Below are 21,792 nucleotides of genomic sequence, written 5' to 3'. Positions count from 1 at the left end.
TTTTTTTTTTTTTTTATAAAGGAACTAGTTTAGTGCAGGAACAATTGCTTAATAAAATTGCAAATCATATAATTGGAGTGATATTATCATCACATATCCTGCAAGAGACAAGCTCTCCAAATAAGACCTAGAATTCTCCTTTTAAATACATAGTAGTACTTTTGGAGAACAAAAAGAGACAAAATAATGAAATGGGTAATTTAAAAAGGAAAGACAAATGATCAATAAATGCATATATAATATTCACTCCTTCAGCAGTTAGAAAAATATAAAAATAAAACTAACAAGATTCCATTTTTTTTTCTCTCCTGTAAGTTCACAATAATAAACCAAGCTGGACCCTTTTACTTACTGCTGTGGAAAACACAAATTAGTAATAAGCTTTTTTTAAGTGGACACCGACATTTATCAAAAATATTTAAATGTATGTTTGTAGTGTTTGTGCTATGTGTGTGTTTGCAGTGTGTGTGTGTGTCTATGTATGTGTACGTGAGTGAGACCGTGGTGCGTGGCGAGTGTGTATGTTGTGTGTTATGGTGACAACTTGCAGGGGCTAGCTGTCTTCTTTTACCATGTAGGTTCCAGAGACTGAGCTCAGGTCTTTACCCTTTACCTGCCGAGCTATCCTGCTGGTCCCATTTATCAAAATTTCAAAAGAATTTTGCATAGCAGTTCCACTTGATATGATCTATGCTAAAGAAATACTAGTGTGACCGTGTAAGATACACACACACACACACACACACACACACACACACACACTTTTCTCTGTAGTACTATTTTCAAAAGCAAAAACAGCTATCTAAATATCTGTCTGCATAATTGTCTAAGATACGGAAGAGCCATAAATGGAACAAAATAAACAAAATAGACTTTTAAAATATCGAGGAAGATTGATATATATTATATTTTAACTTGGAGAGCTTTAACTGTGTTGCTAAAAATAAAATGAAGTATCTATATTGTCTATAGATACATATATGTATTAAAAAATTCCTTTTAAAAATATTCACAAAATTATTACATTGTATAGTGTACTTATTACATACATAGTACAGAAGCATAGAAAACAAAACACCTGGGGAGTGAGGTAGAAGAAATAGCCTTCATTTCTACTGCATTTATTTCTGTAATCTGAATTTGTTAAAATAAATGTTTATTATGTATAAGAATGTTTTTAAAATGTTAACCATAAAAATAGTATAACTTGCAGAAGAGCACAATATGACTCATAACAAAAAATACAGAAAAGGAACAAAATGGGAGGCCAGGTGGCCAGTGAGTAAGGGCACTTGCTCTCAAACCTTACAATCTGAGTTCGAGACCTGGGGTCCACACGGTGCAAGGAGAGAAGCGAAAACTGCAAGCTGTCTTCTGACCTCCACATGTGCACACACAAATATGTGTGTGTATAAATTTACAAAATGATATTGTCTGTGTTGGAAAGGCCTTTCTTGGTCAGGTGGTGGTGACGCACACCTTTAATCCCAGAACTCAAGAGGCAGAGGCAGGTGGATCTCTGAGTTTGAGGCCAGCCTGGTCTATATAGTGAGTTCCAGGACAGTGAGAGCTACACAGAGAAACCCTGTCTCAGAAAAGCAAAGCAAAGCAAAGCAAAACAAACAAACAAACAAACAAAAAAGATCTTTCTTGAAGCACAAGCACACAGCTAATGTCTGATTGTTTCAGGACAGCAGATGTATTCTAATTATTGTTCAAGACAGCTAGCAGGTTCAATACTAAATGAAAACATGTCTCCTGAATTCGCACCTCTGGGTCTTAAATTTACCTCTTGAGGCCTGATTTATATAATTAGAGCTCTAACTCTTCTTGTGTGACAGCTCCTTGAGTTGCTTCCAGCCTGGATAACTGTCTCCTTTACCCTCTCCAGAGCTCTCAAGCTTCTCAAAATATGCTGCCTTCCGGTCAAAACTGTTCTACATTTTAATGTTCTTCTCCACATTTCAATTATAAAGTCAAATTATAAAAAGTTAGACTTTACAGAGATATATAAAGGTCAGCTCGGAAATTTCCTAGGTCTGCCGTTTCCCCAAATAGACCGTCTTGCATGTCTCTGGGCAGGGTCACACTGGAGTCACTGTTTTCACCACCGGGCATTGTTCACGCAGGAAAATACGCCCACGACCCTTCCATGTACAGACGTCTGGCTTCATCTTAGTAGCAGCTTATTATAAGCTATTCAGCTACATGGATATCCAATGATGGACACTTTAGTTACTGGAAATTTTGCTAATAAGAAGCATGTCATATATCCGTGTGTGTGTGTGTGTGTGTGTGTGTGTGTGTTTGTCTGTGCATGTACATGGGCTTCCTCTTACATGTTACTGCTACCATTTCTACAGAAAAGGAGTCTCCATGACATAGGGTGCCTATGTTTAACCTTTAGATAGCTCTGCCGTTTTTTAAACTTCTGACAATATCTAGTCTTAACTGTGAAGCTATTTTAAACACACCCTAAGCAGTGTGGTCAACTCCTCCTAGTGTGACACATCATGTTTTCCCTCTTGCTGGACACCATACCTCACACATCAGCCTTTGGGTACTATATTGCAGTCAAGTACAGTTCGCAAAGCCTTGGTCATCTTCCCAATGATACAGTCAGGATTGCGTTTTACTTTTGTTTGTTTGTTGTTTGTTTTTCGAGGCAGGGTTTCTCTGTGTAACAGTTCTGGCTGTCTTGGAACTCCCTTCATAGACCAGGCTGACCTCGAACTCACAGAGATCCTCCTGCCTCTGCCTCCCGAGTGCTAGAGTTAAAGGTGAGCACCACCACCGCCCGGCTGGGTTTTTAAATTTAAGAACAAAATTTCTCTACCTTAACAGAATACAGCCAAAGCAACATATAACACAGACTCACCAACTCATTCTTTGTGTTGAGGTCGCTCTCTAGCTCCTCACAGCTCTGTTTTTGTAACATGGCCTCTTCTTTTAATGACTTGTTTAGTTTATCTTGATTTTTTATTTCTTGAAGAAACTTTGCTTGTTTGTTTTTAAGTTCTTCTGTTTCTACCATCTTCTTTTCCAGGTCTTTTTCCAGTCTTTCCACCTCTTCTGTCAATAATATAATAATGTAATAGGTAATTTGTCATTATATTCTCTACCTGGAAAACAAGTTGTGCTTCCCAGAGTGACGAATAGTGCAACACGAGTCTGCTTGAAAAGCACATGCCATGGGGTCTGGGAAAAGTATGATCACCTTGATATGAATCCGACCTATACTAAGAGGTCAGAGAGCAGTAGTAATTGGAAGGGATCTTTATTATAATTATTACTTGTGTGACACACACAGACAGAAAGTCATAGTGTGTACAAAGAAGTCACAGGGCAGCTTTGTGGAGTTGAATCTCTTCTACCTTTTTGTGGGTTTCAGTATGGGACTCAAGTTAGAAGGCTTGCTCAGAAAGTGCCTTTCTTCACTAAGCCATCACTGGTGTGAAACTGCCATTTTTGTCAAAAGTGGATGAACACCAATTTCAGATTCAATTTCAATTTCAGATTAAACAGAGGCTGACTTCTCGACACTCTAACATGGTCATCTCATACCTTCCTTTCTCCTCAAGCCTCCCACACTCCATCCAGTCTTTCTCAGCTAGGCTTCACACTGCATTAAGGGGAGGACTTTGTGTTCCTACTTTCAAGACAACAAAAGCGCCAACACCTACAAATTATTTTCCCTTTTTAATGGAGAAACCGTCCCTCCTACCAAAAGATGATCAGTGACCTCTGTCTGTCTCTCAGAATCTAATCTCATGATACTCATTTTTATGAACTAAAAGAATCAAGGTGGGGTTTGTCTCTCCTTCTGATCTTAGAAACACTATTTCATGACAACAAACTTGGAGGTTTAGTTGCATTTTGTTTCTTCCAATTTCCTGGTCTTGAAGCTGTGGGTGAATGTTTAGTTTTGCATCTTTTATTTACATTTAAATTTAAAAGATTACTAAGTATTAGAAGACTAAAGTTGTTACAGAAATTTCAAGTCTTTGTCAAACATCTTCTTTCCATTCTTTAATCTGTTAATATCTATCATTAGTTCCCATCCCTCTTGAATTTCTCTGGGCAAGAACATTAAACCAATCCAAAGCAATTCTTCTTTGGATTTTTAAGACAGGGGTCTCTGTGTTGTCACAGTCATCCTGGACCAGGCTGACCTCAAACTCAGAGATTAGCCTGCCTCTGCCTCCCTAATGCTGTGATTATAGGTGTGCACCACCAGTGCCCAGCCCAAGGCAAATTCTAAAGCCACCTCTGTGCGTGTCTTACTTCATGTATCAGCCCATTCACCAAGTTGACACTTGTACTCTTGAAATCTTTTCTGGGCTTTGGAAACTATTTCCTGAACTCTGATCTTCCTAGCATGTAAAACTGACTGTTTTCTTGGCTGGCTGCTCATCATTCCCTCTCTTCTCACACCTTAGATACACATACAACACACACATATTCAAGAGATCACTTTTGAGGCCGGGAACTTTTGGTATATAGTATATGCTCAACAGATACTTGCTTAATCAATTTATAGGGTCATTTTCCATGTAAATTTTAGTAGAATTATAAAGTTTATAATTTATCTTTTTTTAAAATGTCAGATGTGGTGATAAGCACATTTTAAAATTAAATATTTGTGTATTTATTGGAGGTGGTTAGGAATGCACACCTGACATAGCATAAGAATACAGATCAGAGGACATCCTGTAGAAGTCAGTTCACACCTTCCACCAAGTGGGTCCTGGGGACTGAACTCAGGTCCTCAGGTCTGGCAACAAATGCCTTCTACCCTCTGAGCCATCTCATCAGACCCTGACCCTCTAGAGAACTTCTAAAGGTAAGTTCTTTCCTCATTCAAGTTTAGCTTTTCATTTGTTTTTTAAGTATCTCTTACCTAAATTGAATCTCTCGAAAGCCTCTTGTCTATCCTGAGTAGTTACTGGCTGACCCTCCAAACTTTCCAGGGAACGGAGGTGGAAAATGGTAAACAGGGGATAATGAGGAAGGGTCACGATCGGATTTTCAATGAGGATTAGAGAAGTCAAATCTTGAAGTGGCTTCAACTTGCTTACATCCTGGAGCTGAAATGGCACAACAGTGGTATTGGAATAATTCACTTTAAAATCATAAACTAACAAAGGATTGCTTTTAACATGTCCAGAAATCTACTTACAAAACCTACTGCCCCAAATTAGCAATATAATAAAGAGACAGAAAAGGAGTTAATGAGCATTGGTATACCAGACAGTATTATGCATTCTCGCTGTGGCTCTTCAAGGCTATAACGTGTTATCTGAATTTTAGAGCTGAAAAACTCAAGATTCAAATATGTGACTTGCCTTAGCTCAGAGCCTAGTGTAACTGAAGAAAATGGGGGTTTCAATCTAAGTCTAAATTAGTCTAAACTAATGTCTTTATTTTGTGTTCATCAAACAACCATAAAATGAACTGCTATGAAGAATTTTGGTAAATTTTGAGATAATGGCATTATAGTTGATAGTGAAAAACAACAAAAATATGTATAGATACTAACATTCTTTGAAGACTTTTGTTTATTCTAAGGACTTATGTAGGTTGAGAAACACTTAGCTTAAATAGCTTGTACAAGTACATATTTCTCCCAGATAAACATATATTATCTTTAATGATGCCAGTGCCAAACAAATAGATGAGAAAATGATGTATGATTACAAATAATAAATACTTAACGGTTCTCAGTTCAGCAGACTCTGGGTATGACACATGGCTGCTCGTTCCTGCCGGCCTGTGAGTCTCAAGAGCTGTGAGGTGACCTACAGATCATCTGAGGCCTGGACTCCAAGGCTCTCGAGCAGCTTCAGTAAAAGGAGAGTCTCCTCCCCAGATCCTAAAAAATAAATGCTGAGTGTGGCAGAGCACACCCGCAGCGCCGGCATGTGGGGGCAAAGGCAGGAGAGCTGCAAGTCTGAGTTGCGCTTGGCCCACAGAGAGAGGCCGCACCACGAGCTCCGTGTAAACAACAAGCAAGACAATCAACAATAAAATGAAAAAAAAGGTGTGTGTTCTAATCTGTCTTCACACTTGAAGGAATAAGAAATACAGTCTTAGTCACTCTGTCTTAAAGTGTCTCTCGTGTCACCTGAGCCTCTGACACCTCTGTAAAGAGGCCACACAGAATTATCTTCTCTAGTTTAAACAGTCCATAAAAATCAAAGGACTCTCCAAGGTGACATTAGGGCAGCCTAGGCCTGTAGCTGGTCATGCCCTCCCATTTTCAGTCTAGGACAATTATCGTTAAGTTATATCATGATTGCTCCAGTACCAACACCCAACATAACACTGATTAGGTGCCATATTTACTCATTAGGTGCTTAGAAGGCATGTTCTAACTAAACATGAATTAAATTAAGACTTTACCTGAAAAGTGGAAATCAAATTTAGAACCTCAGAATGTAAGTTTAAAATAGATAGAATTGCTTATGTATTACACATTTGGCACTAGGCAACAAGGATATAAGAAGGTGCAGTGAAATGATGGATAAGAAAATACCAAGAGATCAATTCTTGATTATGGAATCTTTGCAAAATGAGATGAGTCTGTTTAATTATACTAAAGAATTCTAGGTCATATCTGAATTTGGCATATGGTCAATCAAACAAGGACGTTAAAAAATATCATTCTTTAAAAACAACTGAAGACTTCTAAATATCTTTCCCAATAAATAAAAAATTTGAATAAGAAATTTTTAGGAAGATTAAAGTACTAACAGGAGGAGGAGGGGCATGAAAAGAGCGGGTACTGGGCACGAGAGGGCTCATGTTCAATATAAAATATAAACATGGACAAAGATTTTTATAATTTGAACAATTTAAGTTTGAAGAAAAATAAATCTTGCTACTTTGAATACTTACCGATGATATCTTATTGCCTTTCAGATTGAGGACTCGCAAAGATTTCAACTTCTTTGCAAACCACACTGGGATGTGCTCGATCTCATTTCCTGCTAGGTTCAGCTTCTGTAGGTTACACATGTTTTCTAGTCCTTCAATCTTGCTGGAAACCAGAGTACAAAATCAAACTTAGTCGTAAAATGTTTAAGTTCTTTCATGGCAGTTTACAGTAAATAGCCTCAGCTACCGAACTTCTTTCCATAACTATAGTTAACTTTTTCCTGAATGACAACCAAAGAAAATGGCCAAAGTCAAATTTCCCCAAAGAGCTGAAGTGCCAACCCTTCAGGAGTGTGCCTGTAGTCCTGCCCACCTTATCACACTCTAAGATCTCCTAACACAGGAAAGAAGAGGTGCCCGTGGCTGCACCACTGAGACTGGAACACTCAATAGCACACCGCTGTGAGCTGCGGTGCTGTCCAGATGTCCACAATAATTATACTGTCCTCACCAAAGATGGTACTGTGTTTATGAATATATACATTACCAAGAAAGCACTTAGAGCAAAGAACATGAGGATAAATACACAGGATCAAATTATTTAGAATATCTTTGTGATCAAAACGGCACTGTCTTCACAAAATATTACTTATGTAATAAGGCAAGAAATCACGGATAACATCCAGACAAAGTTACTGCTAAAAAGAGGAAATATACCTGCTTTAACAGTGCTAAATAAAATACTACCCCACACTTAAGTGCTGCTGCAACATAAAGACAGATGGCAAGTTCCAGAATATAACCCTTTGATGGATTCTTTCAATGACCCTGATAACCTCAGTCTACTGCTGACAGGAAGGCCCCTAAAGGAGCAGTCACTAACCTGATTTTGTTATATGATAAGTTGAGTTCACGTAGTCTTAGCAGCTTGTCCACCTTCTCAATCTTTGCTATTAGATTGTAGCTGAGATTCAGTACTTCAAGTTTAACACACTTTTCCAAATTTTCGATGTACTAATTGGAAATAAATAGTAAATGCTTTATGCAACAGACTCCTTGACATATAAAACACACTGAGGTAGGTGCACTAGAAGCTGTCTGGATCAGCAAATCCTAACACTTTTCCCGGACAACCCCTGCTACCACTTTCCTTGACCATGAGTAGTAACCTTCTGCCAATATTTCTCCTGACCCTCAGCAATGCCTGTACAGTAAGAAGCTTAAACTACTCAACAAGAATTCTCTCACCATTGCTCCCTTGACTTCAACTTCTCCGTTTCTCTTTCTTTCTTCCCTTCCACTTTTCTCGGAGACAGTTTACTCTTTCCAAACTAAGTACTACACTATTTAACGGCCTCCCCCTCTCAGTTTAAAGGCAGTCACTTTACAACAGGTATACATTACACAGATAATATGAACAAAGTGTGATACCTCGCAGCAAGGCTATGGCTGCAACGCAGGCCCTGTCCCCATTGCACAGTTCGTATTCACTATGCCCACACTGTTTCTCTGTCAGCAAGATGCATTGCACTGTACCGGTGTTTCTACTGAGCCTTCCTCTTATCTCCCTCATTTGTCATGAGTACACTCACAAGAACTGTCTACACTTCTTTTCCTGCCTTCCCCATTTACTGCTATTGTACTGGAAAGGCAATACATCTTTGAGCACATCCCGGCCTCTCCGTTATCATCCATTTAGTAAATATTTACTAAACGTGGATTATGTGCCAGGAGTAGTTCTATGTACATGAAATATAGTGGCAGATAAGGAAAATAGGATTTCTTGGCTTTACTGGTATACACAAACATCAAGTAAGATTTTCAGACAGAAAAATTCAAAGAAGACCTCCTGTGACAGTATGTAAGAGTTCTGGAGGGCAGACTGCCTGCTGTGTACACTGCTAAGCACTACTGCTGGCACATACTGGGTGCTAAGTAAAACCTATTGGGAGCAGAGGAGAGGGTGTGTGGCTACAATTGGGTGGTATGAGAAGGCTTCACAGAGCGAGTACACCCAGCAGAGACTCCACACGAAGTCAGTTGAGTCAGCTGTGTGTACATCCAGGAACACAGAACACTAGGCCAACTTAAAAACAACAAAAACCACAGACAAGGGTCTGGAGAGATGGCTCTGCAGGTAAGAACACTTGCTGCCCTAGAGAAGGACTCATGTTTGATTCCCAGCACCCACATGCTTACTACAACTATCTGTAACTCTAGTTCCGGGGGATACAGTGCCCTCTTCTAGCCTCTGTAGGCATGAGGCATTCAGGCAACACACACAAAGTAAAAAAAAAAAAAAACAAAAAACTTAAAAACAAAACACTCTCCAGAGGCCTTGAAAGAATGGACGTGGTGGGTTTGAGAAACCTGTGATCTCTGCTTCCCTCTTTTTTGGCATCACTTTTATCATCCTTTGCTGTCTGACGTTTCCACCTGAAGCCTCCATGCCTCACACTCTTGGGTCCTTTCTAGCACAACAGGCTTTCACCCTGGCTTGGCCTCCCCAATCCGTATTCCACGATTCTCCCTATTCTCACCCTTAATCCTAGACACTTTTCACACCAAACTCTAAATTCTCAGAGACTACAAGCTAAGTTTATTCACCTCTGTATCTGCCTCCTTAGACTGACATGTCTGGTGCATGGAACAGCCGCAGAGCAACTACATACTGATTTGATAGTTCATTTCTACAACTCTAAAACTACTGCAAGTGTCCTTTTCCTCAATAACTACACAACTGAAACCTGAGTGTACTCTACTTAAGTCTTCAAATGAAACACAAAACATTCTTTCTGAGCTCACTAAAATGAGAAGAATTACACCACTTGGTGAACCACCATTAAGAGGCTAATGTGTACGCACCCAGGGTCCTCTATTCCTTTCTGTCCATACACACAGCAAACAGAATTTTAAAAATAGCTTGAGGTTATACTAAATAATATACTTTAGAAGTTGGTTTTCACTGAAACTAACATGAAAAAAAATATGCCATGGTGTGGTGGTTCAAATGACACTGGTCCCATACACTCATATATTTCAAGCTTAGTTCCCAATTGATGAGGTGTCAAGGAAGGATTACAAGGTGTGGCCTTGTTGGAGGAGAAGTGCCACAAAAGGCCATGCTTTGAGGTTTCAAAAACCCATGCCAGGCCCAGTGTCTAGTTCTCCCTCTGCCTACTGCCTGTGGATCAGGATGAAAAGCTCTCAGCGACCTCTCTTGCACCACACCTCCTGCCTGCCTGCTGCCATGCTGAAACAAACTAACCTCTGAAACTGCAAGCAAGCCCATAGTTAAATGCTTTCTTTTTAAAGAAATGCCTTGGTCGTGGTATCTTTTCATAGCAATAGAACACTGAGACATTTTAACACATAGGATTCTAAATCACTTTTAAATCTGACATTATTTCATGGTATACTGCACTATAATTTATTTAGACAATCTCCAATGAGATGTTTAGGCATTTCTAAATTTTCTATTTAAATAATGCTTAATAAGCATATTATACCTAGGAATTAAAGAGTAGCAAGACTGCTGGGTACTGAGTGTAAACTCAGTGACTATAAAGTAAGTTACTGATCAGAGAACAACCACATCTGAACCATACTTCTCTCCGTGCTCACACACACAGAGGAGAACACCCCTTTCTCAGACCTTTGGGATAGTGAAAGCTTTCAAAGTTTGACCATTAGCTGTACAAAACAGAAAATGCTTCCAAACTCTTGTTTTATTTGACAATAATGAATGGGTCACGGTTTCCAGTTACTACTGGTCATTTAGATCCCACTCTGAACTGCCTGTTCACACCCTCTGCAGATTCCCACTGTCTGTTACTGACCTGTAGGTCTTCTGTATTACACGAATGGTATCACATAGGCTGCAAGCACTAACTGCCAGACTTTGTTTCCTTTTAGCATTTAAAAAGTTGTCTTTTAAAATCTTCATAGAAGCTAAAACTATAGTGCCTTCTTTTGTGGCATGCATCCAGCACAGAGATAGGTGGATCTCTGTGGGTTTGAGGCCAGCCTGGTCTACAGAGTGAGTTCTAGGACAGCCAGGGCTACACAGAGAAACCCTGTCTCAAAAACCAAAAACAAAACACAAAACAAAACAAAACCATTAAAGGAAAAAAACAAAAGATATTCCTAAAGACATAAAACAATAAAATCAATGTTATGTTTAGAAATTGCTGGAAACGTACCCTAAATTTCTTGCCTCCATCTTTAGAAAGTGAAAGGTTCAAAGATTTTACCAAGGTCAAGTTGTCTTGTTTAGTGAGTTTTTTGATGAGGGCCTCTGTAATATACCGGACTCCTACATATGAATCAGCTCCTGAAATCCAGAAACAGATCATTAGGAAGTATAAATATCACAAAATACAAATTGTTTTTATGCTATACTTAAAGAAATTTTAATCTCTGCAGATGTACAGACAGTATCTGGCTAATACAGTACCTTAGGATGTCACTTTATATCACTTCACTATGAAAAAGTGACAGTTTGGGCTTTATGATAAATGTTTTACATTTAAGATGTAAGCTGTATAAACCTTTGAAGAAAAAATTACTAATGTCCACATTTATAAAAACTTTTTGATCAAGAGAAATGGCTCAGTGGTTAAGATCCCTGGCTGCTCTTCAGAGGACATGAGTTTGATCCCAGCACCCACACAGCCACTCACAACCATCTGTAACTCCAGTGCTAAGGGATCCAACACCCTCTTCTGGCCTCCAAGGACATCAGGGACATAAACAGTGAATAGATACACGTGCAGGCAAGGCACCCATGTACAAAAATAAATAAATATTTTAAATTATATGCTCAATATTCTGTAACTAATATAGCACAAATTCAAAATGTCAACTCAAGCAAATACATTCCAAACAGCATTCTCTCTCTCCCTCTCTCTCTCTCTCTCTCTCTCTCTCTCTCTCTCTCTCTCTCTCTCTCTCTCTCTGTGTGTGTGTGTGTGTGTGTGTGTGTGTGTGAAGGTGCACTTGGACCACCGCAGTCTGTGGAGATCAGGCTCCAGTCCTGAGGCAGGTCCTGTGTGGCGAGTGTTTGCACTTTGCACTTTCAACCATATGCAGCACTGAGGTTTGCTTCAGAGCACGATTTTTCCATTTGTTGCTTTATTTAATAGGAAATATAATTTTTTTTTTTTTGGTTTTTCGAGACAGGGTTTCTCTGTGGCTTTGGAGCCTGTCCTGGAACTAGCTCTTGTAGACCAGGCTGGTCTCGAACTCACAGAGATCCGCCTGCCTCTGCCTCCCGAGTGCTGGGATTAAAGGCGTGCGCCACCACCGCCCGGCAGGAAATATAATTTTTATGGACATAGGGTATCAGCTTGGTAAGTAACAGACCTTCCTTTACAGCCTTTGTGGAAAGTGTTGTCAAAGACTGTTAAAGGCATATTGTGTTTTATAAAAAGAAAAAAAATCTCTTGACAAAACCAATATTCTGGAATAACAATCAATTCACAAATAATAATGCACCAACAGGCAGTAATGTTGCACAGTAGAGTATAAACTTAATGTCAAAAGATTTTAACATAAACCATTAAGTATTCAGGTCAGCAGAAGTTGACTCATGACCTAGTAAAGAATAAAGCATTTCTGAAAACAGAAACTAGGTCAGCAGAACATTTTTTAAGAAAAAAAACTTAAGGAACTGGGGAGATGGCTCAGCAGTTAAGAGCACTGGCTGGCTGCTCTTCCAGGTTCAATTCCCAGCACCCACAAGACAGCTCACACCTGTCTGTAACCAGTTCCAAGGTTTTTGAGACCTTTACAGAGACATACATGCAGTCAAAACATCAATGGACATAAAATTACAAGAAGAAAAAGGAAACAACTTAAAAGGCTGGAGAGAAGTGTATAAGCCCCCTAAGCGGAGGTCGGTGCGCACGGCTCACAGAGAAGCAGTTTAAAGAGAAGAAGCCCGAAGAGCCAACTATGGCTAGCAAGTTATCATCTTGAAAGCACTCCACTCGCAGGTGAGGAGGTATGTCCAGCCCTAGCTAAGGAAGGTGGAAAATTCCTAGTAAGAGCTAGAAAGAACTCTACAAGAAACCCAACCTCCTCTTCTAGAAACTCCCCGGCCCTAACACCTTCACAGACACCTTTACCCTCACCCAAGGCCTCAGTCCTCGCCCCATTCTCACAGTTCCTGCCAGTTATTAAAAGAGCAATTCTGGCTAGTTCAGTGTTCTGTCTGGGACCCACATCTAAGCTCAGTACTTCCCATCTCTACTTCCGTAGGAGAGCAGACACATTTTTAGCAGTACCTTTATGGTGCTGGGACTCCAAAAGCATGGTGTTTTCATCTGTATGCTCAGTCTGTGCAGACCACTGTCCACCAGTATGAAAAGGTGGCATCTCAGATCCAATTAAAGGTGAAAGTGACCTAGATCTCATATTGGACGTAAGAGATGATGGCCCAGAAAAATGAGAGGACAGTGGCATCTTTGCTTTGGAGAAGTTTTGTTCAGAACCTTTCTTCATTGCAAGAATAAAACCAGGTGGCCATCAAAACCTGTAAGAGTTTTCAATGTATTTAATAAAGTTAGTCTCTACAGCCATGAAGAGATAATTTATCTCTAGAGCTCTAAGACTATGAGGCTGTGAACTCAAAGGCTACGGAAGCCTACGGAAGCCTATGGAGCAGGTGCAGTCTGAATGCTGATCACACCTCCACAGGGACAAGACCCTGGAAGGCCTGTTTGACACATGCTCAGGTCAGAGTCTGACTTGTAACTTCTTTTCTCCTCAGTTTATCAGCCCAAACTTTTCACAGGTCCTTTCCATGCAGGGTTGCATATGGGAATACTTGACAATCAATGCTTATAAGCACCCTTTCCTCCCAGAACCCAGTCCGTGACACCGTGTTCTATTGGTTTCTTTTGTCTTTCTGCTACTCCGTGACATTCTTTGCTGGTTCATGTTCTTCTACTTAGCCCAAATTTCAGCACTCCTCTAAGTTTGCTTTTGTCCCCTTTAAATATCACCTTGGATAATCTAATGCATACCCTCAGCTCTCAAATACAGTTAATTTTGAAAAAAAAGTTTAGTGTGATAGTATATTAAGTTAAAGTAGTTTTCAGTCCAATGACTAATTGATATCAGAAGCGGATACTGAAATAGAATGATGTATATACATCTTTATATATGTTGAACTTGATCTAAGATTGCCTTTCTTTTCTTTTCTCTTCTTTCTTTTTTTCTCCTCCCTCCCCCACCCAAGACAGGTTTCTCTCTGTATCCTTGGCTGTCCTGGAACTTGTTCTGCAGACCAAGCTGCCCCTCGAAACCACAGAGATCTGCCTGTCTTTGCCTCCTGAATGCTGGGATTAAAGGCATGCACCACCACGGCCCAGCCTGAGGTTGCATTTCTTTGGCCTTATGTTTATATATAACTAAATACAATCTTCAAGTACATACTGAACTGAAAGTCCAATTTAACAACATACTTTTAAAACAAATAGCTGAGTCTTAGTCCAGTTCAACTTACTTACAGGTTTGCTATGGTATCAAACCATTTTCAAATAAGACAAATGTTAATCTGCAGCCAATGAAGCTGTTCCTGCACCTCAGTTCCATTTCAGTCCTTTAGACAGAAAGCTGCGCTGTCTACGTCTCCATTCTCAAACCCTGGCTCCCCAGGACGGTTCCCCTATGAGACAGTATATATTCCAATATCCAGACTTTACAGGCGCTATGGCAGCTTAGGGAGGGACCTGTGGGGGCACTGGAACCTGAGAACCATCACTTCATCTTTCATGTCACAATTTATGAAAATGTTTCTGGAATCCACAGAATATATTTCTAACTCTATGACTATATAAGCGTAAGTTTTACTTGGCAGGAGAGGTAATAGGACTTCATAATAATTTAGTGATCACTAGCATTTGATAAGAGGAATTCTAGATGGTTTATAATTTTGAAGATTTGGAAAGAAGACTAAGATGTAGGATACAAAATAAGTGAATTGCCTACAGATATAGGATGCTTTATTAAAATTAAGAAAAACGGAAACATCTATAGTATGTGATATACATTATTCTTTTTTTGTAATATCAGATATGCTATGAATCAGGGAAAAAGATGTAAGAGGATGGGCCTATACATCCTGTTTCGTTTCGGATTTCTTGCCTTTATGAAAACTATAACCTAGAGTGTTTGTCACCCCTTAATTAATTTTATTCAGGAGAATCTTAGTTACTTTCTATTGCTTGACAAGATTCTATAACAAGGCAACTTAGAGAAGAAAGAACTTATCAAGGGTTACAGCTCCTGAGGGTTAGTTCACCGCCATCATGGCAGGGAGCATGAAGGCAGGTAGTCCAGGAGCAATAGCTGAGACCCACATCTTTATCCACAAGCAGAGGGAGAACTAACTGGCCCACCCTAGTGACACTACTCCTCCAAAACGTCATAGTTACTAATCCTTCCCATCTACCAGCTGGGCATCAACTATTCAAATATATGAGCCTATGGGGCCCTCTATTTCAAACCACCACAAGGAGTAAATACATTTTATCTAAGTGTTTACACCTAGTTTAGTTTCTCAAGCTCAAGTGTATTATTCATATCTGAAGGAGAATGGCAGTTCACTTTAGCATGCAATCAATAGTATGACCAAGAGACTCCTTCCCATGATAGAATATTAAACACAAATGGGGTTTTGTTGTTTTAGTTATTTTATCTACACTTTTTTTTTCCGAGACAGGCTTTATCTGTGTAGCTTTGAGGAACTCACTCTGTAGACCAGGCTGGCCACAAACTCAGAGAACCACCTGCTTCTCCCTCTGAGTTCTGGGATTAAAAGTGTGTGCCACCACTGACCAGCTTTAGTCAACTTTTAAAATAAAGAGCAAAAGCTTTGTGATGATGGCATAAACAACAGTTTTGTGACTCTGGGAGATTTTCTGACTTATATGGTTAGTTACATGTGAGAAAATGAGAGAAAACTATAGATGTATGTTAAGTTAGCAATTTAAACTAGTGGTGTATGTGTGAGAGGGTGTTTAAGAGAGTTGTGCGTGTATGTGTGCACGTATGTGTGTGTGCGTGTGTGTACTGAACTAACTAGATAATACCGGACTGAGACAAAAGGCAGTTTGTTTTATGTAAGACATCATGTGCCCTGTAGGACATGATGCAAAACATGATCTGAACCCCCAAAACTCATTTAGCTATATGACATGGTAACAAAGAGCACAGGTTTGGGGATCACTGGAAGACTAAAATGTTGGCTTATCCAGTTAGTGTGGAACTTTGGGTAAAACAACTCTTCATCTGTAAAACAGAAAATAGTATGTATTTAGTTCTTCCAATATGACAATACTAGTTTATCGCAGTACTTGGCACTTGGCAAACCCTCTGTAAAGACTTGTCACTAGTATAGTCTTTAGAGTTAGGTAACTTTGGTGATAGCCACCCATTTCTTAAGGAAGAAACAGAGAAGTCTGACCCTAGTTGTTGCCTGCAGTGGGTTGAAGTTTGAGCACAGAATAAACAAATGGAAACCACAGGAAAGAGAAGGCAGGGAAAGGTAGGGCTAGCGTTGTCAAGAACAAAATAAAAACAAGAAAACAAGCCGGGGGTGGAGAGCAATTTTTAAATGCCCAGCAGATGTTCAACAGAGTAAGAGAAAGCCACTGGAGTGTTGTGACAATTAGATTCATGTGACTAAGTTATAACACACAACTCATCCTGCCATCCACAAACCCAGACACTTGTTTTGATCTAACAACACCAACATTTTAGATTTTTCTCTCTGATTCTCTTCATTCCACACCTCTGGTTTCTGGCTTATTTAAATCTTCTCTTTACCCGTCTGAAGTCCTGTCTTTAGACCACCATCCTTCAAGGTCTTTAACTCAGCCCAACTCTTTTTAAAGCCAATGCCCATTCTGTGCTGCCCACTTCTGCCTTTTATTTTTTCACTGCCATTTAAACTGTAAAGTATCTCCACAAATTCTGTCCCAGTTTCTAAACACCACAGTATCCTTCCCCATTTCTCTACAATTCTAATACTATATCTTTTAACTATCTCTCTATCCCATCTTCCCCACCTGCTTCTCTAAACTCAGCAAGTGCCATACCCTTCTCCATTCTAATACTGACAACATTCCCCACTCAAACACACGCTCAAACCACCCATTCATCTGCATTCAACCTAATTACCCAAGAATATGCCTTTCCGTGTAACACCCTGGCTAGTACACCTTCCTCTTTTTACAACCTATTTCTTCCCTCCCATCCTACTCCTGTTAAGACACTCACACCCAAACTTCTCATCCCTTTGTACTAATTTATCTATCCAACTTCACTGAACAATTCTTATAAATTTAGGAGTATGTTAGACTCTAAGAAAATACACAGCTAAGAAGGTCAGGTTTCTACACTCAGAATGTATGAGAAGACAAATCTCCCTGCATTGCACTCTGCACTCAGGGTTTTATAAACGTTCATTTGGTTGGATCTGTGAAACTGCCTGTGTACTGCTTCTTCTATCAGACTATAAACTACAGGAGCAGAGAATCACCTGCTCTGCAAACAATAAAAAGGTGCATTGCCCGAAAGAACCAGGAAAAACACTGAAGACACTGCCAATGTTTAAAAGATTTGTTTAACTACGTATTTTATGAATATGGATGTTTTGTCAGCATACATGCTTGCACAGAAGAGGGCATCAGAGCACATTACAGATGGTTGGGAGCTGCCATACGGGTGCTGGGAACCGAACTCAGGACTTCTGGAAGAGTAGTCAGTGCTCTAAACCTCTGAGCCACCTTTCTGGCTCCAGATATTGCCAAATTTAAATCTTTTAAGATGCTATATAAGAACAGAATCACAGTTGGGTGATGGTGGCACACATCTTTAATCTCAGCACTCGGGAAGCAGAGGTAGACACATCTACCTCAAGGCCAGCCTGGTCTACAAAAGCTAGTTCCAGGACAGCCAGGACTGTTTCATAGAGAAACCCTGTCTCAAAAAAGAAACAAACAAACAAACAAAAAATAGAATCACTTATCTCATTTACAAGCAATTAAGACCTTAGATTCTAGAATCACACGGTCTAAATCAAAATCTTCAATTTTCATTTACTATATGACATTAAGACAAATTATTTATTCCAATAAGGTTACTTGCTCAGTTTTAAAGTGTGAATGCAACTTTCACAGTTACCTAAATTCTAAATAACTTCACACTTAAGTAGTACTTGGAACTGTATTTGAAACATGGCAAACACCCAGAAGAGATTGGCTATTTTACACATGAAGAAACAGATCAAGTGTGCTCACTCGTTTTTGTCAACTTGACAATCTGTGAAGAGGGAATTTTCATTGACAAAATGCATCCATAAAATATGCCTGTAGGTGGCAGGTGGTGGTGGCGTACACCTTTAATCCCAGCACTCCTGAGGCAGAGGCAGGCGGATTTCTGTGAATTCAAGCCTGGTCTACAGACTGAGTTCCAGGACAGCCAAGGAAACATAGAGAAACCCTGCCTCAAAAAGCAAACAACAAAAAAAAACAAAACCTGGCTTGGAGACAAGTGTGTAGGGCGTTCTATGATCAACGGGAGAAGTCCAGATCACTGAGTTCAGTTCCGCCCCCTGGAAGTGGTCCTGGAAAGCACAACGAGCAAGCCGGGAGGGACAGGACTGTAGGCAGCAATCCTCCACTGCTTCTGCTTCAATTCCTTCCTTGAGGTTCTGCCTTGATTTTCCTCAGAGCACTGTGACCAGACACTTGTAAGACACTCTTCCTCCCCAAGTTGCTTTGGTCACAGTGTCTTACCACAGCAATAGAAACCTTAACTGAGACATCAAGGAAGTAGTCAAGAAACATGCCCAGGGGGCCACTGAGGTGGCTCAGGGGGTAAAGGCATCTTTGGTGCTAATCTGATGACCTAAACTCTGTATCTGGAACAAGCGGAAAAAGGTGAAAGGGAGGAAAGTGACACCACAGTTGTCCTGTGACCTTCACATGTGCACCACGGTACGTGTCCCCCATCCACATAGAACTTAAAAAGAAAAAAGGGAAACAAAGTTTTAAAAGGGGAACATGCCCCTAGCCACAGCGCTGAGGTTAGGGAGAGCACAGTGGTGGAAACAAGTGTGGCTTCCACACTCACGGGTCCCTGCTTCTATCCCACGACAGACATTCCCTCCTAGGCTGCTCGCAGGACTGCCAGCCCGTCTCCGTGCAGCATTCGGGGGACAGTGGCGCGCCCCGGCCCCCTTCCTCTCAACTGGACCCCATCCTTCCGAGGCCACAGCCGCGCTCCGCCCGCCCCCTGCCCTCCCTTGCCCAGTCCTCCCCACCCCACGCCGGCCCCGTGCGCCCGCCCTCAGCCCTCCCCACCCCACGCCGGCCCGGCGCGCCCTCCCCCTGCCCTCCTTGCCGTGCCCTCCCAACCCCACGCAGGCCCCTGCCCTCCCCTGCCCTGCCCACCCCACCCCACGCCGGTCCGGCGCGCCCGCCCCCTGCCCTCCCTCCCGTCCAATCCCTTCCCAAGCACACGCCCCCGCCCCGAATCCGTCCCGAGCCGGCGGTCCTCACGCTGGGCCGCAGCCTTCCGACCTTTGCCGCCCGCAGTCCCCCTCGGTCCGGACGCCGAAGCACACTCACCGACGCAGGACAGGGAGGGACAGCTTCGCGGGAGAAGCGACGCGGAGACGCTCGAATACCGCCCTCAGGCGACCGGCGGCACGGCGGCCATCTTGCTGTGTTGTGCCGGTTGCCGCGAGGAGCCGCTGGGCATGGGCGGGGCTTGTTCTCGCCACGCCTCTGAGGAGCTCGCGGGTGGGGCTGTGTGGCTCTTCCCGCCACTCTAGCCGCCGGCGGGCGCGCTCAGCTTCGGGTGCGGAGCTGGCGAGCGGGCTGTGCTCAGCCTTCTGGGCACCGAGTCTGTGAGGAGAGGCTTCCAACGCAGCAGTTGGGGAGGCGGGCCACTCCTGTCCCTGAGTTCCCAACCGAGGGACCAGTGATGGGGGTGTCCACACCATTCGGATTTGGGATGGTGGAAGCCTGTCTCGAAGCACCCCATCCTGTACCCGACTATTTCGGAGGCAAAATTGGGAACCTATCCAGCCGGACGTGGCTGCGCGAAAGAACTGCGTGGGCTCCAGCTGCCATCTCTTTGAGGTTTAGCGAGCCATATGAGCCTGAGAATGGTCCTCACGTTAGCACAAAGGAACTAAAGCAAGAAGTGTTTGCGGAGACTTGAGCTGGGGATACCCAAACGTGCTGCCTTCTGCATTTCCTGCTTTGCTTGCATGTTTGTCTGCAACACGTACATGCCTGCTGTCTGTTGGGGCCGGAAGAGGGCATCGGATCCCCTAGAACTGCAGTTACAGACCATTATGAGCTGTCTTATGAGTGCTGGGAACCGAATCTGGATCCTTTGGGAGAGCAGCCAGTGCTTTTAAGGGCTGAGCCATCTCTCCAGTCCCTCCAGCATATTTCTTAACTACTTTATCCTCCCCCAGTCGGGCATTAACGTTCCTTTCATTACCACTAACCCCTGGCTCATTTTTCTGACACTTTTGGGAATTGCCTCTCTGCTTCAGTTTCTTCTCCCATATAACAGGTAATCATTTCCATTTCCTACAGTTTTCCCGATGAGTGGAAACTTTAATGATTCGAAAGAACTTAGAATATCTGACATTTAGTAAGTTCTCAGTATGCTCTAATTGTTTTTATCACTAAGAAAAACTTCTTAGAAATCAGTTTTCAGCTTAACTCTGAAAGAAGAATTTAACTGACTTGCAGGGATTTGCTTGGTAAAGAGAACAGCTTGTACAAACCCGGGAAGAATCGGGGACGAGAACTTGACAATGAACTGGACATTAAGTAATTCAGTGCGGTTGGAAGAAGACGTAAGAATTACACAAATGTAGTTCATTATGGCTTGTGCAAAAGTCTGGAGTGGAGAAGCTAAAGATGGAAGAGGAACCTTATGAGCACCATTAAGCACTTGCTGTTTTATGATAGAAGCAGAGGTAATTTCACCTAACAGGAAATTCTGGTGATTTCCAACAGGGGGCGGTATTTACTTTCATTTGAATAATGCTCCCCTCTCCATCACTGTGTGCCACAACAGTCTTACAGTAGAAAAGCAGCCCACACAGAGATCCATTTAGCCTTGAAAGGACGTTGTATCCATTCTTAGTCAAAGTTCAAATGTTATGTAATAGTTTAGTATATGTAAATTGCTGAGATTCCGTTCTGTTCTCTGTTTTGATACGCGTGTACTTGTCTGTTCAACCAGAGACTTGGACTACTGCTCAAGCTCAAGGCTGTACCCCTTCATCCGCAGCACCGTTCAGACGTGTTCCATTGCCAGATTACGCTGTGCCAGAGTTAATTCACTAGTCCTGTCAGTAGCTCTCCAGAACTGCACACAAATTTCAGGGAGTCTTGTAACCCTTATTTTCATTTGGTTTTATGTTGCCCTGTTTTCTTTCTTCATACAGACCTAGTAACTAACCTTCTCTGGGGTCTAGCATGGTGAAAACCTTGGGTGTGCCTCCAGCCTTGAAGACTTCAGAAGAGAGATCAAAGTCATTTTTCTCGGTTGTATTTAATCTACAATATAGTTAGCAGCTAGGGAGATGTGAAGGCAGTCTGGCTGTGACCTGTCTGCAGGGTTGAAAGATGAACCAGGGCATGGTGGCTTCATTCTCACCAGCTCTTTCATCCACCCAAACCCTAGCAAGGCTATTTGTTTGTTCTTTTCTGCTAGCTTCCTCTTTTGCAACCCACACTAAGCACTGTGCACATCACCTTTAAAAGGGAACCAGAGGAACTTCTCAGGCAGAGGTGGCAGCCTCCACTGTTGCTATTTCTATAACTCCCTAACATGACTCTAAAAGATTAACTAAATTACAGCTATGTTTGAAAA

The 21,792-nt window shown here is 41.6% G+C and overlaps 1 protein-coding gene across 8 annotated transcripts in view; it reads right to left on the bottom strand.

Moving 5' to 3' along the window:
• Cntrl (centriolin) overlaps positions 1-19,641 on the bottom strand; it is an 88,463-nt gene extending 68,822 nt beyond the window's left edge. For 6 of the 8 annotated variants that reach the window (XR_005286222.1, XM_038337139.1, XM_038337140.1 and 3 more), the window contains exons 1-7: positions 19,518-19,641; positions 13,164-13,411; positions 11,079-11,209; positions 7,760-7,890; positions 6,898-7,039; positions 4,901-5,087; positions 2,879-3,072 (exon numbers count right to left, since the gene is read on the bottom strand). Coding sequence is in view for 7 of the 8 variants with exons in the window: in XM_038337139.1 (XP_038193067.1) it covers positions 2,879-3,072; positions 4,901-5,087; positions 6,898-7,039; positions 7,760-7,890; positions 11,079-11,209; positions 13,164-13,380 (1,002 nt within the window). In the remaining variant the exon portion in view is untranslated. Of the gene's footprint in view, positions 1-2,878; positions 3,073-4,900; positions 5,088-6,897; positions 7,040-7,759; positions 7,891-11,078; positions 11,210-13,163; positions 13,412-18,423; positions 18,903-19,517 lie in introns of those variants that run through there. The other 2 variants (XM_038337138.1, XM_038337137.1) reach the window with 2 other exon arrangements.
• Between the last annotated feature and the right edge of the window lie 2,151 nt (positions 19,642-21,792).

The sequence above is a fragment of the Arvicola amphibius genome, chromosome 7 (assembly GCF_903992535.2).
Source record: "Arvicola amphibius chromosome 7, mArvAmp1.2, whole genome shotgun sequence".
Classification (NCBI taxonomy): Eukaryota; Metazoa; Chordata; class Mammalia; order Rodentia; family Cricetidae; genus Arvicola; species Arvicola amphibius.
This window is presented reverse-complemented; position numbering and strand designations above follow the sequence as displayed.